This window comes from Bombyx mandarina, chromosome 22 (assembly GCF_030267445.1).
Source record: "Bombyx mandarina strain Sakado chromosome 22, ASM3026744v2".
In the NCBI taxonomy this organism is placed as follows: domain Eukaryota; kingdom Metazoa; phylum Arthropoda; class Insecta; order Lepidoptera; family Bombycidae; genus Bombyx; species Bombyx mandarina.
Genome location: NC_143228.1, coordinates 13,628,652 through 13,655,068, shown reverse-complemented (window position 1 = coordinate 13,655,068; position 26,417 = coordinate 13,628,652). Strand labels below are relative to the sequence as shown.

Here is a 26,417-nt window from a genome sequence, read left to right as displayed (position 1 = left end):
CTCTCGATAAATGAACGATGCGATGCGATGATATAAGAGCGAGCGCGTGTCGGCGCATCCATTACCTTGTCGTAGTAGCGAGCGCGCGACGTTTACAGCGTCACTCGTGTGTGTGCAAACAAATATGGCGCGAATTTTCGTAAGTTCTCTTTATAAATTTGTTTTTGTAGCATATCCAATTTCGAATTTACTTACTTAAATTTCATTTAATATGAAATTTAATTGGGGTATTGAGGACGAATTTACTTACTGACTATTAAATTAAATTGAATTGGGGTATTAAGGACGAATTTACTTACCGACTATTAAATTAAATTTAATTGGGGTATTGAGGACGAATTTACTTACTGACTATTAAATTAAATTTAATTGGTAATTTAATTAAGGACGAATCCCGTTTTTATTTCTGTCAATATGTCAAAAATGATTTCTCATAAACGAAAAGTTTCAGTAGAAGTTTCTCTATTCACACAGACTCAAAGAAAATATTTTCGAAGTTACGATGACTGTAAAGTGCACTAATGTAATTGGATTTGGCTTACTCCCGCCATTTTACTAGATATGGTCAAAAATTCTTAATATCATTATTTATAAAACCAATTTTGAACAATATTTATTTTAAATTATTGTTCTAGAATTATTCTTAAGTTGAACCAACAAGAAAAACAATAAATAATAATCAATTTGTTTAAAGGCGATTTTTCGAATAAAAGTCCCATTCTTATTCTTCTACTATTGTGTAGCTAAATTCACATGGGCAAATTGTATTACTAAAATCATTACTAAGCATATCATTTTTGGAAGATTACTTTTAGTATTATTTGTCTCGAGAGATACCCTTCACATTTTTCATATCTTCAAACAACTTATAGTCTCAATTGATCTTGTTTTAGCTGCTGGCTAGGTGCACTCCTTTAAGTAGTACTCCACGATTTTTCTCTTATTCATTTTGTTATAACAGTAATACTTTCATAAACAAGCCAGCGGATTAAATAAAGCTGTTATGTACCTACCAGTAAAATCAAAACCGTAAATTAATTCCTAAACAAGCAAACTCTTAGCAGATCTTCTTAGGGTTCACGCTGCGTTTCGTATCATCAGTGGGAGTAGCATTTTTGTTTCACTATTTCAGGGCTTCCTATAAATTTCATATAGCATTTGTAACTCATTTAAAAACTGCAACTAGAATATTAGAAGAAAAAAAAAGAATCATTGTTAACGCTTGAGTTTAATGACTAAAATCAAACTCAACATTACTAAGGAAAACTTTATTGTAGGAACCAGGGCGTGTGTCATATTGATTGTCATAGATGCAGTCCGAATAAAGTGACATTAAAACATGCAATCCGGAAATATGCTGGTAGATTTCGCAAGCTGTTACCGCAAGTGCCACTTGAGTCGGTGCCCATATAATTACTGGAAACTACAATTTAAGAAGCATTCAGTTTTGTAACGAGTGCACCTGCTCGCGTGCGTGTGACACAATTTGTCGTAATAATGTCACAACGTATGGGAGGTTCCGGACAATTTATGGTTATGTTTGGTAAAGCTAAAGTCCAAGTGATAGAACATGTGAAGACGATATTCTAAGCATCTGATATAGGAGCTTCTTTTTGACTTATTTCATAAAGAGGAATAGTTTCACTAAGTTTTTTTTTATGTGTGTTGTTATTACAGAACTTTTTTCTAGATGAACCAATTTTGATAATCCTTTTTTATTTGAAAACATGGATGACACTTTTCATTTGAGTTTTGCAGAATCTAATTGACTTCGACTACCTAGTCTCATTTTATATTGTTGGAGTAGGTTTTATTTTATTTTATTTCTTTATAACAAGTAAAAATTTTTACTATTAAAATCTCTTATCGAGTTACTTTTCTTCTCTTTAACCTATAAATCTAGTACAAGACTGTACTCGGTATCAAAAACGTAGATGGCTTGCTTTCAAGAGTTCCGATTTGAAGGGTGGTACAACTACAAATCATTACGATGAGAACTTTGATCTATTGATAGGTTTTTCGGGATCTCAGTAATGCACGCCAATAAAAAGACCCAAAGCTTACATCGATTTCAATAAACTTTTTTTTTAAATACAATATATTGTATTTTTCTGACTTCTTCACGAAAACATTTATGTTGAAGACAAACGTTATGACTCACAAAACATCAAACAAGATATTTGTTCGTTCACTGGACATTAACAAAACTACTCATAAAAATGTTTGTAGCTTCAACAGATTTCACGAAATAGATAGGAGAATCTGTTCAAACAGGTCTTGTATTCCGAATTGTTCTCATGGTATCCTTTTGCTTGAGGAAACTAAACTAAACTGATTTACATACAGAGATACGTAAGCGTTTTAACAGCCTTGAAATTGAGTTAGGCCTTACCTAAATCATAAAACAATAAAACAGTGAATACGATAAAGGGTATCAATGTCCGACAAATATTATTTTCTTTATTTTAATTTTATATATATACAGTTTTTGTGGTCACAGAGCACTCTCAATCATGCAGACCCAATAATAATAATAATAATAATAAATGATTTAAATTATGTCGTAGACTCGCGAAAGCTGAGAAAAATACTATCATTATCATCAGTCACTTCAGTGACTTTAACGATACGATGATTGTTCACGATTGACTTCCACGGTGAATGAATAACATCGTGTAATAAAAATGAAACCCGCAAAATTATAATTTGCGTGATTACTGGTGGTAGGACCTCTTGTGAGTCCGCACGGGTAGGTACCACCGCCGTGAAGCAGTAATGCGTTTCGGTTTGAAGGGTGGGGCAGCCGTTGTAACTATACTGAGACCTTAGAACTTATATCTCAAGGTGGGTGGCGCATTTACGTTGTAGATGTCTATGGGCTCCAGTAACCACTTAATATCAGGTGGGTTGTGAGCTCGTTCAGCCATCTAAGCAAAAAAAAAACACTAGTACGCGCCCCCGTCATATCTTTCTTACCTAGTGCATTGTTAAATTTGATCCGAAATTAGTGAAATGGATACATTTCGTTACTGGAAGAAAAATATTCATAGTATTTACTTTGGGTAAGACAGTACAGTACACAACTGTAGAAGATATTTTCCTTTACTACAATCATAAGCGACATCTACTTACGACAAAATAATTAGTGACGTCACTAAAAAAAGCTTCATCTGCTACGAGGTCAACGTTCACTCTATCGGGCTTTGGGACCTTCGGGAACCAAAGGGACAAGAGTAATAACTTATGGGAATTATGATAATTTACACGTATATTTAATAGTTTTTGGGGCAGTCCACTGAATTTCTCGCCTGGTCTTCGGTGGTAAATTCTGCTAAACAGAGAAATAGTTTCTTCGCGTAAATATAGGTCCGCGGTTTCAGTTATAGCTTGAAGTACGTTTTTTTTTTTTTTAATTCGGGCACACACCTATCCAATTAAAGTTACGTATGAGACAATTGCAAGCGTCATATTATTCCTACGGCCACACATGTAGGTGAAGGTTCAAACGACAGCGACATACTAATAAGCAGGCACCTTCCTTCCGTCAAACGCAATCAAATTGCCATGGGATTTGTGTTAAATTGAGCGAGGCTGAGTATATACGAGTTACGAAATCATCTTTATGTGTAGGAAATAAACGATCGTACGAATATGTATATATTTATATAAATTATAAATTTACTCGGATGATGAATAAAGAGTGAGATCCACATAACGATGTTCAAAAATATGTTTTCTTGTCATAATTAGAAAGTTCAATGTCGGATGATAATTTTAGCCCTGTGTGTTTTAACGGTTGTTTCATTAATTTGATATGCTTTGAGACAGTGTACAGAAAAATATCAATTATTATCATCGTGGCGACGCTATGCATCTATATAGTCAGGAAATCTTCAAATGAGGAATTTTTAAAACTGACTAAAGAACTGCCTGCGAGATTTAAACGCTGATAATATAGAGTCGCTTGGTGTGTACATTCTTCTAGTGTATCACTCACAAAACTCACCATTTTTGGGCTTTTTGTTTTCTCGTTTTGTTTTCAATACAAGCTTCAATTCATTGAATATAAATCAGTAATACGTTAATGTAAACGTTTGTCATCGTATTATGTATTTTAAAACATGATTGTGTAAGGCATCTTTTAATAAAACCAAACTAATTATACGCTTTGAATCGAGACGATTAACTATAATATAACGTCGTGCATTATCTAAAATCTCAAATGTTACACGAATAGGAATTATTACGAGCTAATTTCGCATTCAGAACTAAACGTTGCAAGTTAGCGACCATTAGAACTATGAACATAAGAATCTTCTACGAAAAATAGAGTTTATTCAACTTTAACAGTATTTTTATATTGGGGATCAACGCACTTACTTCTGTGACTCTGAAGGAATGTTTTGAAATATACGCTATTTTATATTTAGGGTCACGTTTTGTCCAAGTTGTTATGTAGGTATGTAATTAAGTTTGTGAGTGAACGACATTCATGGTGTGATATCTACAACCCCGATAACCAATGATGTTTAGTAGTCGTCGTGGCCTAAAGGATAAGACGTCCGGTGGATTCGTGTGTAGCGATGCACCGGTGCTCGAATCCCGCAGGCGGGTATCAATTTTTCTAATGAAATACGTACTCAACAAATGTTCACGATTGACTTCCACGGTGAAGGAAAAACATCGTGTAATAAAAATCAAACCCGCAAAATTATAGTTTGCGTAATCACTGGTGGTAGGACCTCTTGGGAGTCCGCACGGGTAGGTACCACCACCCCGCCTATTTCCGCCGTGAAGCAGTAATGCGTTTCGGTTCGAAGGGTGGGGTAGCCGTTGTAACTATACTGAGACCTTAGAACTTATATCTCGAGGTGGGTAGTGCATTTACGTTGTAGATGTCTATGGGCTCCAGTAACCACTTAACACCAGGTGGGCTGTGAGCTCATCCACCCATATAAGCAATAAAAAAAGTTTTAATTTACTATAATTAAATGTGTGGTTGAGTTACATTACAAGAAAACAAAGGTATCCTTGAGTTCAAGCCGCAGATTTTTTAAGCTTTGTCAGACTGTTTGTTTGTTGGAAATATTTACTTATTTGTTAAATGTATTCACGCTAATGTGAATACAACCTTTAAATCTGGTAAATAATTACAGATTAACAGTAATCCGGGATAAGTGAAAACCGGGAACACGCTAAACTCTAAACAGTTCCTTAATGACATGATCCTCAATTGTACAGGTCATTGCAAAGTCCAAAGAGGTTTGAACGTTTATGCAATAATATAAGATGACATACACCATGGGCGCCAAACAAACAAAATTACGTATTAATGTGTGTTAATATATGCAAGTAGTACCTACGCGAACAACATACAACGATACGTTATAGTAATGTTTATTTTTATATATGATGAGGGAAACTAGGTTTAAGTTAAAGTTCGTTAAGCAACGAATAAAAAAATGCTGTTTCATCATTTATTTACATAATTTTTTTTTATTGCTTAGATAGTTGGACGAGCTCACAGCCCACCTGGTGTTAAGTGGTTACTGGAGCCCATAGACATCTACAACGTAAATGCGCCACCCACCTTGAGATATAAGTTGTAAGGTCTCAGTATAGTTACAACGGCTGCCCAACCCTTCAAACCGAAACGCATTACTGCTTCACGGCAGAAATAGGCAGGGCGGTGGTACCTACCCGTGCGGACTAACAACAGGTCCTACCACCAGTAAATTAGATATATTTTAAATTATATATTTTAGATTAATTTTTTTTGCTCTGCACATTTCCCTCAAACATATTGAAAATGTATTTCCACGATACTATATTAAAACTATATACTATTACTGTAAGTTTAATGGCATTTGTATAATAAATAAATGTTGCTGTTGACTAATGGACAAATTAAAATTTTAGTATTATAATTTATGATTTAATTAAAATGACTAGACTAGAAAATGTCGACTATAGATGATGTTTATTTTTATAAAAACAAACAAGGTTTTTTTTGGTCTCTTCTTTTAATTTATTTAATATTAATACTTCCCATATCTATCTTTCTTAATAGATAATGCTTACTGTCAACAAACTACATATTTAGATGTTCTTTAAAATACAAATTTTTTTTGGTAAAAATTTAGTGTAAAATAAAGCATAAATATTAAAAACAACATCTAATTTAACCGGCTCATACTAGAATTTATAGTTACAACAAACTTTCGATATTTCGGAGCTGCTAAAAGCACCGTGATCACGGATAGAAAGAATAGTCCTTACCACCTAAATCACCGCAAAAGTTAATAACAAGACATAAACAAATCAATAGATTAAACAAATATAGTAGTGAATAGACGAATTTTTCAAATTACTATTTCAGAAAATGAATCTTTCAAATTACCAGGGACTTCTAAATTATTTTGGACAATAAACCCTTTTTCCAAACTTGTGTTAATTAGTGGAGATCGATTTTAGACTTCTTCGATGAGGTCGCCTATGCAATGCAATGCAATAGGTATTCTAAATACAATAAGTTTTTAGACATCTGATTTATAAACATAATATGTTTTTATCATATAGAGTCCGATGTATGCAATATATCAAATACTATAAATCAATCAAAACTCGTTGAAGATATGTGGTAATACTGCATGAGTGAAATACAGATGTCTCCAGAGGACTAGGTCGAAGGTCCTCAGCGGCACGCTTTCTAGAATTACAATTAAAATCAACGAAGCTGTATCGATTCGTGAATCGAGATGTGCGAATATCGATTATTCTGTATAATTGTTGTCAATATTGAAATATTTCTAAAATAAGCTTTGCCTATGTTTGTTAAGGTTATGCTATGCTTGTAAACAAAAATTTCTAAAAAAAATGAAGCTCGAGATCTGATTCCTCGAATACCAGCCAGCATTTAATTTTGAAACCGACATAGACAGTTACTAGCAACATACCAAGTATAAGTATTATATTTATTTATTATATTTCGTATTGTTCGTAAACCTCAATGTGGACAACAGCGTTTATTTCATGATATCATTGAGATACGCAAATTTAATAATAAGACATAAACGTGGTCAAGAAGTCGTCATGGCCTAAAGGATAAGACGTCTGGTGCAATCGTATCTAGCGATGCAACGGTGTTCGAATCCCGCAGGAGGACCAATATTTTTAATGAAATAGAATAATATGTAGGTACTTAACAAATGTTCACGATTGACTTCCACGGTGAAGGAAAAACATCGTGTGATAAAAATCAAACTCGCAAAATTATAATTTGCGTAATTACTGGTGGGTACCACCACTCTGCCTATTTCTGCCGTTACTATACTGAGACCTTAGAACTTATATCTCGAGGTGGGTGGCGCATTTACGTTGTAAATGTCTATGGGCTCCGGTAACCATTTAACACCAGGTGGGCTGTGAGCTCGTCCACCCATCTAAGCAATAAAAAAAATCAAGAGTCAGTTTGTATATTTAAAAAATATATGTTTAATGGATAATATATTTTCCTGAGGTATTGAAATAGCAATGTATTTCAGCTGACATTAGCTGCAGTGTGCATAGCGGTAGGTGCTGCGCCTCCGGGCCACCAGCACGGCTACCCACAGCACGCTCAGGCGCAGATAAACACGTAAGTTTAGGAGGTAACTCCAAACGCAGTCCATTGCATTAACGCTTACATAATTTACTTTATAATAATATAATAATAATAATATAACTCTTTATTTAAAACCACATCTACATAGTAAGAATATAAAACAAATAATAGACGGTGACATAAATTGGCAGCTTTATCGCTGAAAGCGATCTCTTCCAGACAACCTTGCAGGGAGAGGAATAAGCAAACTAGACGATGCTATATCTTATAAACTTACATAAAAATATATACTTATATACACATGTGAAAAATAAATACAATATAAGATACACTTACATACGATTAAATACAAATAAATACTAAAAATATGCAAGTAAATACGAAATAAGTAGCAACTTGTACAGCTAGGTATATCGTAGGAGCCATATTATTGTGCAAGGCAGTGCGATTTTAATCTGAACTTGTAATTTTCCGGCGAGGATGATTGTTTGATGCTTGACTTTTGATTGTTTGATTTTATTTATTTTTACTCTTATTTATTACACTGATATGAGATATAGATATAATTCAACGCAAAGTCACGTAGTCCATCTTAAATCCAATCCATTGTACTGTCCTATAACGGTTAACGTTAGTGGATACCACTCTGGCTAGACCCCTGGTACAGTGTAAGAGCTATAAAATTTTAATTTTAATATTTCAGACTCGATTATTATTTGGAGAATCCAGAATCGGCACAGTATTACGAGCAACCACAACAAAAACGAGGTAAATTTCGAGTTTTAATGGAATAATTTCATTTCAATCCCAAACCAAACCCAAGCAAAAAGCCACTAAACATTTTTTTTATTTTATTCCTTAGGTGGGTGGACAAGCTCATGGCCCACTTGGTGTTAAGTTGTTACCGAAGCCCATAGACACTTACGGCATAAATACCGCCACCTACCTCGAGACATAAGTTCTAAGGCCTCAGTTTTTACAGTACAACAGCTGCCCCACCCTTCAAACCGGAACGCATTACTGCTTCACGTAGGTGGTGGCACCTACCCATGCGGACTCACAAGACGTCCTACCACCAGTAATTACGCAAATTACAATTTTACGGGTTTGTTTTTTATTACACGATGTTATTCCTTCAGCGTGGAAGTCGATCGTGAGCAATTGCACCGGTCGTTTTATCCTTCAGACCACGATAATTTCAACAACTTTGACAATTTAACGACGACTATTCATATAATAGTTTTAATAATAATAGTTAATAACAGTGTTAATAATAATAGTTTTTTTAAATTCTATTTATTTTTATATTCAGGAAACGGCAACATTAACCACGAAAATGCACCTTCGCGACTTGAGACCTTGGAACCGGACAGCGAAGTGGAATTAATACCTGGAGCTCAATTACCCCAGCAACCTCCACAACAGGTTAAGGCCGGAAACTTGATTTAGCTGTAGACTTAATTAGATAGTTAATTGCGTATAATAGTAACAAAGCTATTTAAAACTAGTTAAATAAATGTTTGAATGTTGGCTAGTCGAACCCGTGAAACGCCTGAATGGATTGGAATGAAATTTCGCACAAAGATAGTTTTTATAATCTTCATCATCATCATCAACAGCCCACAGTCGTCCACTGCTGGACATAGGCCTCTCCCAATCCACACACTGATTATAATTTAATTAACATTTAACATAATATCTCATTTCAAAATTTTCAGTCGTTTTTTATGCAGAATAAATAAATAGTATGATTACGTCCGCATTGTTTTAATGGACCATTATTTAAATAACATAAATTTAATAAATTCAAGCTGTCTAAGCCGTGGTCTCTCTTCTGTTTGTACAGTCCAAGTACTAGAGAAATAAAAACCAGGAAAGAACATATTTGATTGTATTACAAATATATAAAATGACTAGCTGTACCCGTCCGCTTCGCTGGCCATTTAAAATTGACATTATTATTTCTCATCCCCACGAAGATTCTCATCATTAATGCCTCCCGCAACTGGTGTAGGGAGTCCAACACTCATATAAATATTAGCCTATCCATTAAGTACATGTATTTTCTACATAGATACCAAGTTTCAAGTCAATCGGATGCATGGTTCGGTAGTTATAACGGAACATCCGTAAAAAACACTGTATATTTATATATTTGTAACCTCTTTACGATTAATCTTAAAAGAGGTTAATATGTTATAAAGATGACATAAATCGAATTTCGAATATTGAAACATCAGAAGAAGGAACATTAAAAATATAAAAGCATTTTGAAATATTGAAATATAATAAATATAAAAATAGTGGTGAAGCAATAGCTTTAAATGTTGTCTCTCTTTATAGAGAAACTCAATTTGTGCTATAGTTTTACTAAGCTAAAGTGTATTTCGATGTAAATAAAATAAAACATTATATGAGTCGTCTATTATCAAAGGTGCATTTGGACAAAAAAATGTTATTGATATGGCAATACAGATTGATTTGAATATCAATCGGCCAATGGACATGTATCCGGCTAATTTTATAAAAAAAAAAAAAAAAAATTAATATCAATCGTCTCCTTCAAAGAATACGGTTCAAAACCTGCATTAAATAAAGTATTAACTTAACCTGTTATTTATCTAAGATGTCGTTCAGAAGAGTTTTGTGACTGCCAATGGAATACAAAGTCAATAATTCGTTTTTCTGATTTACCAATAATTCTCCAAAAGTCACATATTGTCGGCTTTGATAATAGTCGACTCATATATTTATAAAATTATTGGATGAACAAAATTTGTTACACACAATTTAATTTATTATATTATGTAAACGTAAGGTGACGTTTAAAATTATTGAGCGCGAAACGCGTTTTCATTTTATTCACATTAAAGATTTTCGTAACCGAATCTGATTGATTGCAGACGCCAGTAGCTCCTAATATACCTGGTCTACTGCCCGGACAGAGAGTTTTCATAGTACACATGCCGGTTCCGGGATACAGGTAAAAATCATTTATCTAGAAATACAAAGTAAGTGTAGTACCACATTACTGGGGGTAGGACATCTTGTCAGTTTACTGGTGGTGGGAACTCATGTGAGTTCGCACGGGTAGGTGGGTGGACGAGCTCACAGCCCACCTGGTGTTAAGTGGTTACTTGACCCCATAGACATCTACAACGTAAATGCGCCACCCACCTTGAGATATGAGCTCTAAGGTCTCAGTACAGTTATAACGGCTGCCCCACCCTTCACACCGAAACGCATTACTGCTTCACGGCAGAAATAGGCGGGGTGGTGGTACCTACCCGTGCGGACTCACAAGAGGTCCTACCACCAGTAATTACGCAAATTATAATATTGCGGGTTTGGTTCGTAGTGCCACAATCGATAAATAAAAGACCTAAGCTTTTGTATAAAATAAACTTAAAACAAACAAAAGGAATCCATCCGACGGGGGACAAATCAAAGGAAAAACAAAATTGTTACTTTTATTTAATTCCGAGCATTTTCATATTTATCTACCTTTTAAACCCTCTGTGGACTTCCACAAATAATTCAAGACGAAAATAAAATTAGCCAAATCGGTCCAGCCGTTCTCGAGTTTTAGCGAGACTGACGAACAGCAATTCATTTTTATATATATAGATATAGATATAGATGTACTAACAAACAGTACTACTCCAAATCAAAGTTCAATCTAACATGTTTCTCTAAATCGTTTCAGACCCGGTACAATAGGAGGTTACCAACCTGTCTACATCGTGGCAGCGGCTGCACAAGGAAACGCCGGCTTCCCGACTAACGGTAACAAAATAACTTAGACCTTAACGTTCCCGTATTCGTATAAGCATGTCCAATTATTGTTTACAACATCGATTTCAGAGTTTGTTAAAGAACTAGACACGGCCTAGGGTTTAATCTATTTAAATTACAAAAACTGTAGATATGTTCAGGGTAAGCAGCGGCTTGGCCATTCATTGTGATCTATGGGCGACGGTAACCACTCACCATCAGGTGGACCGTATGCTCGTCTGCCTACAAGGGCAATAAAAAAAAGGATTGTATTAGTAAGTAGCCAGTAAGAAGCCTATTGTGATGGCTGGGGTATTTTAGTTACCAATCAAATGGCAATCATCTCATGACTCTGACAAAAACAGACAACTTTGTTATAACTAGGCTGAGATTCAAATCTAGTGACAGACGCCAATTTTAAACAACAATCCGTAATGTTCGAGCTCTGCATAACCGTGTCTAACATTATAAACAAACAAAACACTAAAGAAATTCCATTTGTTTTATTACTGAACGCAGCCAAAGCGGCTAAGCATACCTACCTATACATATAACATATCTATAAGATGGGAATAAACCGATTCTAAAATCAAAAGAGTCGAAAACTAGTCTATAGTGAATGGAAGTCATTATTAATTAGTTAAAAAAAACGTAACTACTTATTAAAGTTTTTTACTAAGTCCATCACCTTGTTTAAAACAAAATTATGGTGATCATAAATTAGAACATAACAATTTCAGGGTACCAAAATGCTGTATACTTAGATCCGACCGGTCAAGTCGTATCGCCAACGATATACTCCCGCCCGGTCTCCGGAGCACAGCCCAACCCTGGTCTACAACTGGGCTCCCCTCTGATCCCGAACCAATATTTCGGATACCAGCAACCCATCCTTGCTTATCAGTAAGACCACATTTAAATTTTAATATAAGATTGATCGTAAATGAGAAAAAGAAAAGTTTTAAATTGAAGAACCCAAGCAAAACAAACATGGTTGATATCATATACGTACTCCGACATCACACGCTCAAATTATTTCCGCAGTCAATTTATTGGTAAGTCTGAAATTTCTAGATGACTTTATTAAAATATCTTGGATATTTGATTCGCAGGACAGCCCCCGTGTTACAAGGCTCTGACGAGAACAGGGGAATGGTAAGACTTGCCCAAGTCGTCGGCTTTCAAGGACCTCCAGTCAACAAGGACAAAACCACCAGCGGTAATTAATCATTGTGACAAACTTAATACAAAATGGATACCACAAAATTTGTCGGTGATAAATTTTATTGACCTCTGTTCATGTTGAATTTTGAGTATGATGATTTTAAATTGTACAAATCCTCCGAATTTTTAATGAGCTTCAGACCTTTTTGTGTTTTAGGGAATAGAGTCATGACAACCTTGTCTCTTAACTGTGACCAATATCTTCCAGAAGCTTCTCCTATGTGCTATACCTATCCTACATCATACATATAATGGGCAATCTGTAACTCATCACATATCGATTTTGTTTGAATCCGATGTATTTATAATAATATTTTCTAGCATAATAGTATTAGTAAACTACTGTTACTAATTGAGGATATTTTTAATTTTCTTTCAGCAACGAACGAGCAAAAACTTAGCCAAACTTCAAATGCCAAAGAAACAGAACAACGCGGTCCAGCGCAATCACAGAACGCGTAATTCCATTGTTTTGTTATGAACAGAAACTTGATTACTGGTTTGCGAAATAAAATTGGAAAACTAATATAGATTATTATTTCAACGAAATTATCTGAACGTAAAAGAATATAATAACACAGAGGCTTCCCCAACCGAAGGTGTACTCTCATAGTTATACAAATCTTGGGTAACTTTAATGAATGAGGAAGTAATTTGCTACTGAAACGATAAAAAACAAAACTAAAAGCATTTATGAGATTTGTTAAGATACAGTTGTTGAACTTTTGTTAGTTGTAGAAAATGACTAACGCCGATAGATTAAAATGACCCAAATAAATTTTAATGTCAATAGCAGAAGGTCGATTTTCCTTTTGCAAATATCACATTCATACGGGTCATACGTGTGCAATCCTTTTGTAAATAGATCAGTCGTTTAATGGATTAATATCTTAAACACGATCACATATACCGTATTTGAATTCGAATTGAAAAGTTGCTATTCTAAGGCATATTTTCATATTTACCTTTGCTTGATATTCCCGCAATGAAAAACGTCACGACGAAATTAAATAATTCAAATAAATACAGTTTTTAAAATCAGAAGATACGAATGAGCTTTCGTCAACTACTGATTCTCAATACATGACCGGTGTAATTTTATTTCTTCAGACATTCCGACGACTTACCATTCATCCACTATCAAATATTTATCAGTGCCCTAAGACATTCACAGCTTAAAGTATCAAGAAACTTGAGAGGTCTTCGAATTCTCATTTGTAACAACAGCTGCCGAACCTTCCCAGGAACGATTGCCTATATCCTTATATAATTGGTCATAGTAGGGTTGTGAATTTGCATAAATAGGTACCACCCTGCTATTTTTGCCGCGGAGCAGCAATGCGTTTCATTTTCAAGGATGAGACAGCCGTTATACTATATGTCGGCGCGAATATGGCGATTCACCTACTTATAATAAAAATAATAATAATTGAATGTGATAATCGGATCATCTGATCATTAACTAATTACTATGTGTTTATTACGATGAGAAATTTATGTTAAACAGTCCCTTTTATTGTAATTTCAATACTTTAAAACGTGTAAACACGCTCACGTGTACCAAACCCTATAAATACGGCCGTACCGTCTAAGCGCTAGGCGCTAAGGCGCTAGCTATGTCATTCGTGTCCGAGCCGTCGTACAGTACGGATCTCTCTGGAACGTTGTTACACCCCTCTTGCAATATACGCAGCTCACCAAGTTCTTGTGAAATTTGCTTCGAAAGCCCAAACATGAGTCATCGTCGAGAACTTAATAACGGTGACGTCAGCAATGCTGACTTTTTAAAAACATTCCGTCAGCGTCCCTCCTCCGTCATATATAATGCGGTAGGCAGCGACTTGGCTCTGCCCCTGGCATTGCTGACGTCCATGAGCGACAGTAACTACTTACCATCAGGTGGGCCGTATGATCGTCAGAATACTCGGGCAATAAAAATCAAAAATTTTTTTGAAAATTCCGCCTTTTCCATGATTCAAAATGAATAGCGGAATTCGTTTTATAATGTCTATAGGCTCCACTTAACACCAGGTGGGACGCGAGATCGTTCACTCGTTATACAAAACGGAGCACTAATATAATTCTCGAAACTGGACTGTAACATTACATACTTTAAGTGAAACTATACCTTGATGGCATACATAGCTCATTACAGTTTTATTTATCTACTTCTGTATCGTTCCCTCACTGCTGAGGATCGCGATTACATGTGAGGCTCCTCCACTGTGTTCGATCATGGGCGGCATGGACCGCACGGTACAGACTACCACCAAGTACTTCTCTTACTAGATCTGACCATCTGGCTGGTGTTCTGCCCACGGCGCGCTTGCCCTCTATGCGACCCGCAATTATGACCTTCTCTAATTCACGTCTGGAAGACCGCATGATGTGTTCGAAGAAACTCATAACACGTTCCCGGCAGATGGAAGAGAGCCTTTTTCGGATGCTTAGCTCCCTTAGAATGGACTCGTTAGTTCTCATGGCAGTCCACGGTATTCATAGCATCCTCCGGCACACCCACATTTCAAAGGCATCGATATTTTTGCCATCGCGGCTTTTCATGCACCATGTATCCGCTCCGTAGAGGAATATGGGAAAGACCAGTGCCCGCACCAAGCACACTGGTTTTATAACGAATGCTACGATTTACAGTTACAGTTTTATGCCTGTCCTTAAAACTCAGAAATAGATCGATAGGGCACACCCTAGTCGAAACAACTTTCTACCTTACACTTGAAGGTAATTCAGATTTTAAACCAGAAAATGCAGTCTAAATAGTATTTCACACTTCACTCTTATTCGAATTCCACCCGCTCTTTATAAAGCTGCCAAATATATTTTACTTATTAGGAAACCAACAACAGCAAATTAGATAGATAGTTACTTACCTACGTAATGCACGTACCTTGAGTACGATAGGTATGATCGAGGGCGATTACTTGTTTAATCGATTTTATTAGCTTGGCATGTTTTTCTGTATATATATAATAAATTTTTTTATTGCTTCGATGGGTGGACGAGCTCACAGCCAACCTTGTTGTTAAGTGGTTACTGGAGCCCATAGACATCTACAACGTAAATGCGCCACCCACCTTTAGATATAAGTTCTAAGATCTCAGTATAGTTACAACGGCTGCCCCGCCCTTCAAACCGAAACGGATTACTGCTTCACGTCAGAAATTGGCAGAGCGGTGGTACCTACCCGCGCGGACTCACAAGATGTCCTACCACCAGTAAAGAGGTCCTACAACCAGCAAAGAGGTCAAAATTAGGACAGTCATCAACGACCTATTAAAATACTTACAATAATATTAGAATTTTTCACTCTATTATCCTGACCAGTATTAACATGATAAAGAAGACGAAATCAATTGTTAGTTCAGTTTGCTATTTAAGCGTATTTTATAGAATTTAAATTACATATATTATTTCCTTGCTCTGGACAGGTAGAACGCACTAATAACTCACTTTGTTATTAACACTATAGCGCTCCTTCCACTGAGACGTGAAAGCAGTCTCAATTCAATTGCGTACCGGTTGTCCCATCATACTAGAACGTATGATTACTTCAGATACAAGCCTAGATAGAATGGTGGAAACCACTTTTGTGGGCTGACCATTTTCCGGAAATGCCACAATGGACATAAAATGTCGGTAGGCGATCAGAGTACTCAGGTTAAATGACGATACTGCGTAGATAAAGCCTTTTTTTATTTATTGCTTAGATGGGTGGACGAGCACACAGCCAACCTTGTTGTTAAGTGGTTACTGGAGCCCATAGACATCTACAACGTAAATGCGCCTCCCACCTTGTTCTAAGGTCTCAAGTATAGTTACAACGGCTGCCCCTTCCTTCAAACCCAAACGCATTACTGCTTCAGGGCAGAAATAGGCGGGGCGGTGGTACCTATCCGCGCGGACTCACAAGAGGTCCTACCACCAGTAAAAAGCTACTGTCATTTCTCCGGTCAATCATTTCACATTGGAAAACATGAGGTTATGCTACTCTAGACCGAGAGCTCGCTACGAAATCTCTCGAAAAAGATCAAATCATCTTTTTTCTTTTTACTCACAAAAATCCTCTGGTAAATTTACGAAAGATTTTTTTTTATCGTAAAACCTTATAAAGATCGTTAAAGTATAAATATTTACCGCGACTTCCTCTAAGCAATAAAATACAAACTAACGGGACATGCCTTAGCCCTTTTGCGCAGCATAAACATTACAAAAAACCAAACTAAAGCAACGCTACAAAAGTATCGCACACCTTAAGCTTTGAAGGATAAGATTCGTTTTACAAGTACTTGACGGTATAAAATTGCCATTTTAAGTTTGTAGAATGTAGACTCAGTCTCGTGATTGGCAACGACGACTTCTATATCTCAGAGCAAAATTGCACCTTAATTAGGAATTATTCTCAACAGTAGTGTTTCTTCTTGAAATTACTCAATGGATTACGTTAGCGTTACGTTCAGTCCAGATAATGCAAAGAAAATGCATTAATTAAATAATTTGACACTTATTACACTTATTACATTGCAAACATGCGAATATGAATATCTTGGAACAACTATACACATAAAATACAAAACTATGTCGTAGTCATTGTATCATTTTACACGACAAAATTGTCAATTACATAAATCGAATAGAAGCTGAAAAAAAATTCTCACATCTTTGGAATTGATTTAAATAATTGTATATTTGATTTTTTCCTTAAAGTTTTCTTCACTAAAGGACTAATTCTTACTAAGAATAAAAATGAACTGCATTGAAATAGATATATTTGAAATAAAATTTCTATTTTCTGTATTATTTAAGTCCACATATTATATTAACAAAGTCAAGATCATTGTCACTATGTGAATAAAAATGTACTAAAGATATCTATCAATATTTATTTTAAACTAGCTGACCCGGCAGACTTCGTAGTGCCTCAATCGATAAATAAAAGACCTAAGCTTTTGTATAAAATAAACTTCTTCTCAGTCGTATGCACTCTTGGCAGAGTGGTCGTGGTCATCACGTCGGTTGGTGGTGCGGTTCACCAGACGTCGCCATTCCTCGCGTACCGCGGCCCTTCTTGTGCAAAATAAACTTAAAACAAACAAAAGGAATCCGTCCGACGAAAATTGTTATTTTTATTTACTTGCGAGCATTTTCATATTTATCTACCTTTTAAGCCTTCTCTGGACTTCCACAAATAATTTAAGACCAAATTTAGCCATTCTCGAGTTTTAGCGAGACTAACAAACAGCAATTCATTTTTATATATATAGATTTCATCGACCTGCATTCTTTGACCTTGATACTGCACCATTATTTAGCTATCAATCACCCTCGGAAGAAAATTTACCGTGATTGATGTTATTAACTTTTCAAAAACCAATGTGCAATATTATTATAACACAAAACAATAAATGGTGAGCGAGTGTACTGAAATGAACCTTAAAATTATACGCAGAGATTGCAACATGACTGCACTAAAATGCAATTTACGTTGAACTCTTTTCAATAGCTCTCTGTAAACGACTGACGGAAATGGAGCCGTACGTACTCGAAGCACGTACCGAAAACGGGATCTCGTATCTTGGTCTCCGATAGTGATGACTCACGCGAATTAAGACTCAATCACTTTCCAAACGAAAGGTGCTGAGAGATGGGTGCAATTATCCAGCGTTCGCCACAAGAGGAGGCAATTATTGTCTTTTTACTGTAAAACCGTTAGCTTAGCTTAGACGCGCAGCAAAAACGGAGCGGACTCAGTGTAGAAAATCACATCGTCCCGGGCACACGCCGTCACAGTCATGTCTCGCGTCTTGTTAGCATTGGTCGCTATAGCCTGCCTCAACCAGGCAGCGGCCAGGCCCGTCAAGAAAACCCTCAATTTCAACATGTTTGTCCTGCGGCCACGACAGGACGCCGAAGGATTTTTACTCGCCACGGACGGGGTATCCAGATTGGGGCCGGTATTGGAATATTTGGTGCAACGCGTACAAGGAATGATGTCGGTTAAGAAGCCTCAGGAGAAGATTGAGGGATATCATTCTGACTTAATTCAGAATGTGTCTACATCGATCCCGAATGCTGCTGAGAACGAAGTGGATGGTGTCCCAGAGTCCAAGATGCCTGGTGTTATTGTGAGGCCATCGCGTACCAAGCCTGGAACGTATGAAGTTGAAATCGATGTGGTTGTTGACGACGACCAGCCAAACGAGAACAAAACACAGGAGTAATTGTTGAGCGAAAGTGATAAACATGTTTTGCATTTATTAATTTTACTCTCTAGCATTTAAGTCTGAGTCGTGCGTTATTTATAACATATCTATTATTATTCTTGCCATAATTTTAAGCGGAAAAAAAATAAAATCTACTTTATTTTTGTTTTTATTTTTCAACTAATAATACAATGTTCTGTTTTATTTTTATTTTTATAAAAGGTATAAAATTTTTGAAACACTATACTATTTTCAAATTTAATACTAATTAAAAGTAGTCTGTTAGAAGAAATATGTAAATTCTAATGTTTTCAAATTTGGACCAGCGTATACATGATTAAAATGAATTTAAATTTACTTTTCCGTTTATTATTTACACGAATAATTTCCGAAGTTTCGAAAAGAATTCAGTTCACGTGTTGTATGTAAAATATAGATAGAATATAATATGTATGTCTAAATACGAATTTAATTATTTCTTGTGACCAAGGTACATAGGTATAAATTATAGTGTATAATAATTCAAGTAAAAATTATTACAATTCATTGAATACATCCACTGTACGTTTCTTAACTAGTAACCAGATAATTTGTAAGGTAACCAAATATAGTATTTATACATATTTTAAATAAAAGATTCGCTCAAGAACAGGTTGATTTCAATTGTCATGGAAAGAGAAAATACAATTTAAACGCAGCTTTTCTTTAAAAAAAAACATATCTACATTTGCCTAAACGGAATAAAGCAACATGGTTTTTAATAAAAAAAATTAAATCACAATAACTCTAAAAAGCATATAAGAAAACAATGACTTTATACTATAAAATTATCGGTTTACTACTTATCACAATTGCAAAGCTTGTCCCATAGGCATAACAATAATAGGCATAACCTGTCTAATGTGAGGTAAATTAACTCTCAAATCCTGTCCCCCTTGACCCATATCTTCCATTTCATCAGTATTTTGAGGTCGAAATCTTTGACCTATCCCCGATATTATACTAGATATACCATTGTACACCCAAGATATAGAATCGGGAACATTGATTTCTATAGGAAGAAACGGTATACTGGAAATGAAACCACCGATAGAAAATCTAGCGTCGTTAGGAATCAATAATATTGCTTTCTGTCCATTTTCTGTTTGTTGTTCTGCGTCAATGACTATAGAATCTGTGTCTCCGTCTTCGAAGGTTGATTTTTTGACGTGATCTTCGTGTATGTTAACCTTTTCTAGGTTTTTGTAAAGGTTTTCTGTATTCGCGTGCATCTTCGGTAGTAAGATAAGTAGCGGACGAGATTGCGTTCTGAAATAGGAAAAGTATATATAAATATATAACATTACATGCAGTTATAATAAAACTAGCTTTTGCCCCCGACTCCGCCCACGTGGAATAATTACTTTGGCATAACGCTAAATTTTTCCCCCACTCCATTTACGTAGAATGTGAGAATATTTTTGAATTATATAATGTTAAGGAGCTATTGAAACCCCTATTTTGAAACATTATTTATTGGTGCTCCCCTTGTATTGGTCTTACCGTGATTTTATAGCCTTCTTTAATAAATAGGCTATCTAACACTGAAAAAATGTTTCGAATCGGACCAGTAGTTCCTGAGATTAGCGCGTTCAAACAAACAAACTCTTCAGATTTATAATATTAGTATAGATATAGGTTTGGCAACGAGATTTCTGTTCTGTTGCCAATTTTTTGTTTTCCATGAGCGATTGTGAGAATTGATCATCATCAACGGGTCATAGTATTCGTTTATCTGTAATATCCTTACGAACAACCAAAAAGACATTGGGGTTATTTTCATGATGCCACTTTCATGTGAACTTAAATTCAAGCTGACCAGGGTTCCCATAATGTAGGTACGGATCCTTGTCTAAGTGAGTAGCTGGAAAAAACGGACAGGACGTTGGAAGTAATGTGAAAGCGGAAGTCTAAGTGGCCTAATGAACTTTACCTTGAAGCCTTGTACACTCGTATTGCATGACGTTACGTGGTAAATACAAACTACTTCCACAATGAAGGATCAAAATAATGTTACATTTATCACAACGTTTTTTCATTGGGGCATTTGAAAGATACATATATCATTACTAGGAGCTGTTTTGAGGCCGTAGATTCCAGTACTTTACCTATTTCAATAGCGAACCACTCATAAGTTCCTATTTAAATGGTAAGACAAGAGACTCTCGCCTCAGTTTAATATATTCATTCACGTTGTAAAATCTATGGCATACCCGATCCGGTAGAACGAATGGTAAATAGTCGACCTCGCCCTAAACACGTCATTACGGATACTCCCGATCCATTAACGGTGCTTTTAAAGGGCTCGACGAGCGAATTAACCCATAGACACAGCCCACTGAGTTTTTCGCCGGATCTTCTCAGTGGGTCGCGTTTCCGATCCGGTGGTAGATTCTGCGAAGCACTGCTCTTGCTAGGGCCAGTGTTAGGAACAATCCGGTTTGAGCCCCGTGAGCTCACCTACACGTTAGGGTGAAGCTGAAATAGCCTGTCAAGGCTATAGATAGGAAAGGAAAATCTATGGAATTATCTCTTGAGAGTAGTTCGATTGTCAGAACATATCTCTTTGTTGTCACATTAACATTGCAATAGTACTTAGAATTTTTTTATCTTATCAATTCATTGTTCACTCCTTTTGGAATATAAAAATCAAAGAAATAGAATAAATTATTTCAGTATAGTATTCGTGACTGAAGGCTTTCTCGTGCGCTCAATTTAAATGAATAAGCGTCTAGAAAAATTAATAGCTGCCTCAATAATTGAAATTGTAATTTGTTTGATATTTAAATATATTGCTGCATTTATGAATTCCAAATAGCATGTATATTTATTTACCACTAGCTGACCCGGCAGACTTCGTAGTGCCTCAATCGATAAATAAAAGACCTAAACTTTTGTATAAAATAAACTTAAAACAAACAAAAGAAATCCGTCCGACGCGGCGACGGGGGACACATCAAAGGAAAAACAAAATTGTTATTTTTATTTAATTCCGAGCAATTTCATATTTTTCTACCTTTTAAACCTTCTGTGGACTTCCACAAATAATTCAAGACCAAAATTAGCCAAATCGGTCCAGCCGGGACTAACGAATAGCAATACATTTTTATACATATAGATTAAAAAAAATCAACTCATGTTATTAGGTTGTAGCTTAGGCAGGCTTCGAGATTCACATTGTAAAGATTATTAAGATATCACACATCACCTATCTTCAGTCATGAGTTTGAAGTCCTAATTTCTTAAATATAAAAGCTACTCCTACCTACGAAAAATATGAGGACCGCAATATATACTATCTGTCTCTTTGTGCTTAGTCGTATATTATATGCAAAATCTATTGCGCAGATGAAAGAGATCCTACCCATGTTTTTTTCTTCTTGTATGTATTTCGATATTCCAAAATAAAAAAAAATATAGTGAAAACTTTTTGTGAATTTACAAAACATTCTACAGACAAGTTTTGAAGCAACGAAAACATATTACAACTTTGACAAAAGAATTCGATTCAAAACATTCCAATGTAACTGTAGCTAATTGAAAACAGTCAATTAACTATAATTTTCCCGTCTAGAATAAATTAATACATCTAACATTTTTACTTTCACACTTCATTCGCAGGAAAGCGATCTACTGATTCATACGTTAATTTGATATCTAAATAGATATCTGTTTCATGAGACTTTTTTTGTTCATTATAATGATGTTGACTACACGCAAATCATGTGTAACGCGCTTTTAATAAATTTTCTCCAACAGATATTTGCGAACACTATCTCTTGACTGATTCGGTGGTACAGTAGCTAGCCGCTCTGACTTATGCGTCGAGGGTCGTGCGTTCGATTCCCACATAAGACAAACGTTACCACTCACGACTGGAGTCCCGCAAAGCTCCGTTCTCTCTCCGCTCCTATTTAGCCTATTTATTAACGACATTCCACGATCGCCGCCGACCCACTTAGCCTTATTCGCTGACACAACCGTTTACTACTCGAGTAGAAACAAGTCCCTAACCGCGAGTAAACTCCAGAGCGCAACGTTAACCCTCGGACAGTGGTTCTGAAAATGGCGCATAGACATTAACCCAGCGAAAATCACAGCAGTGCTATTTCAAAGAGGAAACTCAACGCGTATTTCCTCCTGCGTTAGGAGGAGAAATATTACACGCCAATCACCCTCTTCGGCCAACCTATACCCTGGGCCATCAAGGTCAAGTACCTGGGAGTCCCCTGGATGCATTCATGACATTCCACTCGCATATAAAATCAATCCGCGACTGTGCCGCGTTTATTTTCGGCAGACTCTACCCCATGACCTGTAAGCGGAGTAAAATGTCCCTTCGGAACAAGGTGACACTTTACAAAATTTGCATTAGGCCAGCTATGACTTACGCGAGTGTGGTGCTTGCTTACGCGGCCCGCACACACATTGACACCCTCCATACCCTAGAGTCCCGCATTCGCAGGTTAGGTAAGATTAGCAGTTTGTTATCGAAATTGCCATGGCCTAACTAAAGGATAAAACGTCCGGTGCATTTGTGTTGAGCGATACACTGGTGTTCGAATCCCAAACGGGTACCGATTTTTTTAATGAAATACGTACTCAACAAATATTCACGATTGACTTCCACCGTGAAGGAATAGCATCGTGTAATAAAAATCAAACTCGCAAAATTATAATTTGCGTATTACTGGTGGTAGGTAGAACCTCTTGTAAGTCCGCGCTAATAGGTACCACCACCCTACCTATTTCTGCCGTGAAACAGTAATGCGTTTCGGTTTGAAGGGTGGGGCAGCCGTTGTAACTATACTGAGACCTTAGAACTTATATCTCAAGGTGGGTGGCGCATTTACGTTGTAGATGTCTATGGGCTCCAGTAACCACTTAACACAGATGGGCTGTGAGCTCATCCACCTACCTAAGCAATAAATAAAAAGTGTGATGAACGTACGTTTAGTGTATCAGTTCAGATCTTACTCAGGCCCAGTTTCACTGTTAAATATATTAGGCATTGTAGGTTTTGATCTAATTGTTGTTATGCGTATGTTTGTGACAACTATGTGAGAAAAATTGTTTTCGTGTGTGGAGGAACGTTCATTAATCTAATGTTAAAAATAACAAACAAACAAAATCTATGCTTATTTATTCCCGAATTTCTATGATTAACAATTAACAAACAATAATCGTTTTTCATAATAGAACTGATAGTACAGTAAGTAGAATTGATAAACGTGGAGGTAAACGAGTTTTGAAGTGGAGACCATGGACCGGTCAATGTAGTATAAGAGGACCAGTAACAAGGTAGAGCACCAACATACGTAGAATAGCGGGCAGTGGATGGAGATGAGATGGAGAGAGCGAAAAGGCCTATGTCCAACGGTGAACTAAACTAGGCTATTAAAAAGAAAGAAAAAAAAACAATAATTTTATTAATTAATCGTGCAATACTTACAATTTCGGCGCTTGCAAAGCATTCAATTTCTGGATCAACTGAAGCTGCTGCAAAGCCAGTAACTGCTGTTGCAAAGAGGACTGTGTTCGTAGCAGCGGCTGAATCGATTGAAGTTGCAGCGTGGCCGCATAAATCGTCATCATTCGCGATAACAATAAAAAAATAACGTTTCTCGTTTTTTTTACCAACATTACTGGATGTTGTCCGTACACTTTTATTCTTTTAAATACAAAAGAATATAGTTTACTTTATTTGTCCCGTCAACTTGTTTTTTTTTCACTATATCGTTCGCTCAAATCAGTTTTGCTGACACATTCGTTCGTGAAAACGTTTATGATTCAAACAATTCACTTAGCCCACATTCGAAGTCATTAACGGACACAGGGTGTTAATTTTGTGAACTATTCGTTAACAAATTTTAATGTTTCATTTCTACTATTTCCCTAAATTTTATTTTTGAAAGTTTTTCGATTTTCGAAACTTTCTTTTTCGCGGCACTAAATAATAAAGGATCTCTTTAAATACTGTACAGGATGTGCTTCCTGCGACAATACAATTACGTATGACCAGGAGTTGTGCGTGGCTCATGTTGGGTTGGAGTCGTTCAATATTCACAATGGATTCACTGTGGCCTACTGACAGGAGCGCTGACCTTGTCCTCGGACGAGTTTCTTTTTGAACCTAAAAGCATATGTTTGCGATTTTGTTCAGTTTTACTTTCGGCTGATACGTTTGGTTTAATTTGATAGATTTTATTGTGTATTTTTAAAGACTAGTTGTCCCGAAATAGTCGAAATTCGACTATAATTAATTGAATTTATAAGTTTCAACATTATTATGGTCCTATTGTTACAGATTTCGCCAAGACTACACTAAAGACAAATGCTTGTAATATTAAAGATAAACAATACTAACCTATTCTCAATTTGACTACTGACTTTAAGCAATAACAAAATTTTGACAATTAACAAAGAGTAGATGTGTGTGTGTCAAATACATGGTAGTGTGTGTAATGTTTTCTTTATTGATTTAATGTATCTTTTATGCATTATTTTAATAAAAGATTAGCATTGTGCACTCTGTTTTCCATAATTGTGGAAAATTTCATGCTCCTCCGTCCGCGCAATTTTCGTAAAAAGGGATACAAAGTTTTTGCTTCACGTATTAATATATAGATACTTAGCAGTTTTATTTAATTAGTTAATAACTTTTCATTAGGTTTTACAAAAGAACGGAAAGAAAGAAATTCTAAATTTTTCAATGAAGCATAATTGCTTCTAAGCATCTTATTATGGAAAGCAAATACGTATAAGTCCAAGGCCACAGCCGCGAAATCAGATTTTTTCTTGGTGTATGATTGTCGGAGACACGTGCATAATAGACAATAAATAACAGGCAACCTAATTCTTGAATCACAAATATCTCGAGAACGACTCAAATTCAAATAAAGAATACTCACTTTCATTATTTGTGTGGACAGACCAGACCGGTATCATACGAACATGTTACTAAGTACATACACATATATGAAATTGTGAGCTCGCCCTCTTTATACAAATGTTCTTTGCTTTCTTTACAAGAAATTTACTACATTGTTGTTGACAATAAGATTCATACAATATTATCACTTGTTTTCATTACAAAAGAAACCTACTTTTCACGGTAGAAAGTTTACTTGAAAACGGCCCGATCTCTCGTGCTTGTTATGACCGGTTTAAATGTGACTATTTCACCAGATTATCAGATGCTCTTCGTGACTTCAACATCGTTGAATATACATAAGTATATTAGTATCTGTAAAACTTGAATGAGTAACTGTAATGTACTTTTTTCCGTCAGCTAATCCTTAGTAGCGTGCTCTCTCATGAGCAATTCACGAACTCAACCTGTGAGTTTGCTAACCCTGGCCCTTGGGGGGGCAGTGCTTCGTAGAATCTACCACCGGATCGGAAGCGCCGGCCCGCTGCGAAGAACCGTCGAAAAACTCCGTGGGTTGTGTCAGTAGGTTAGTTCGCACGTCGAACTCTTCGTCGTAATCAAGGATCTCGACGAGGACCTTGAGTAACGACGAGTGAATGAACATCATCTACCTACTCTAGTAGTAGAT

The 26,417-nt window shown here is 36.1% G+C and overlaps 2 protein-coding genes and 1 long non-coding RNA gene across 3 annotated transcripts in view; 2 read left to right on the top strand and 1 right to left on the bottom strand.

Moving 5' to 3' along the window:
• Positions 1 to 26,417, top strand: part of LOC149500382 (uncharacterized) — an 80,625-nt gene that overhangs the window by 4,987 nt on the left and 49,221 nt on the right. The gene's annotated exons all lie outside the window — the stretch shown is intronic.
• LOC114250496 (uncharacterized) lies at positions 6 to 13,127 on the top strand. Its single transcript, XM_028184391.2, has 9 exons — positions 6 to 139; positions 7,545 to 7,636; positions 8,307 to 8,371; positions 8,916 to 9,028; positions 10,507 to 10,586; positions 11,310 to 11,389; positions 12,118 to 12,280; positions 12,490 to 12,596; positions 12,981 to 13,127. Exons 1-9 carry the CDS (start codon positions 125 to 127, stop codon positions 13,061 to 13,063), a joined length of 798 nt encoding a protein of 265 aa, XP_028040192.2. The 5' UTR covers positions 6 to 124; the 3' UTR covers positions 13,064 to 13,127.
• On the bottom strand, positions 18,378 to 24,870 carry LOC114250493 (uncharacterized). Its single transcript, XM_028184387.2, has 2 exons — positions 24,311 to 24,870; positions 18,378 to 20,127 (listed from the first exon to the last, which is right to left on the bottom strand). Exons 1-2 carry the CDS (start codon positions 24,499 to 24,501, stop codon positions 19,665 to 19,667), a joined length of 654 nt encoding a protein of 217 aa, XP_028040188.2. The 5' UTR covers positions 24,502 to 24,870; the 3' UTR covers positions 18,378 to 19,664.

Coding starts and splice junctions, on each gene's coding strand:
- LOC114250496 (XM_028184391.2), top strand. Junction 9,029..10,506: donor CCCAGCAACCTCCACAACAG/GTTAAGGCCGGA, acceptor GATTGATTGCAG/ACGCCAGTAGCTCCTAATAT. Junction 12,597..12,980: donor CAAGGACAAAACCACCAGCG/GTAATTAATCAT, acceptor ATTTTCTTTCAG/CAACGAACGAGCAAAAACTT.
- LOC114250493 (XM_028184387.2), bottom strand. CDS start 24,501: ATGTTGGTAAAAAAAACGAGAAACGTTATTTTTTTATTGTTATCGCGA. Junction 20,128..24,310: donor GCTTTGCAAGCGCCGAAATT/GTAAGTATTGCA, acceptor TTCCTATTTCAG/AACGCAATCTCGTCCGCTAC.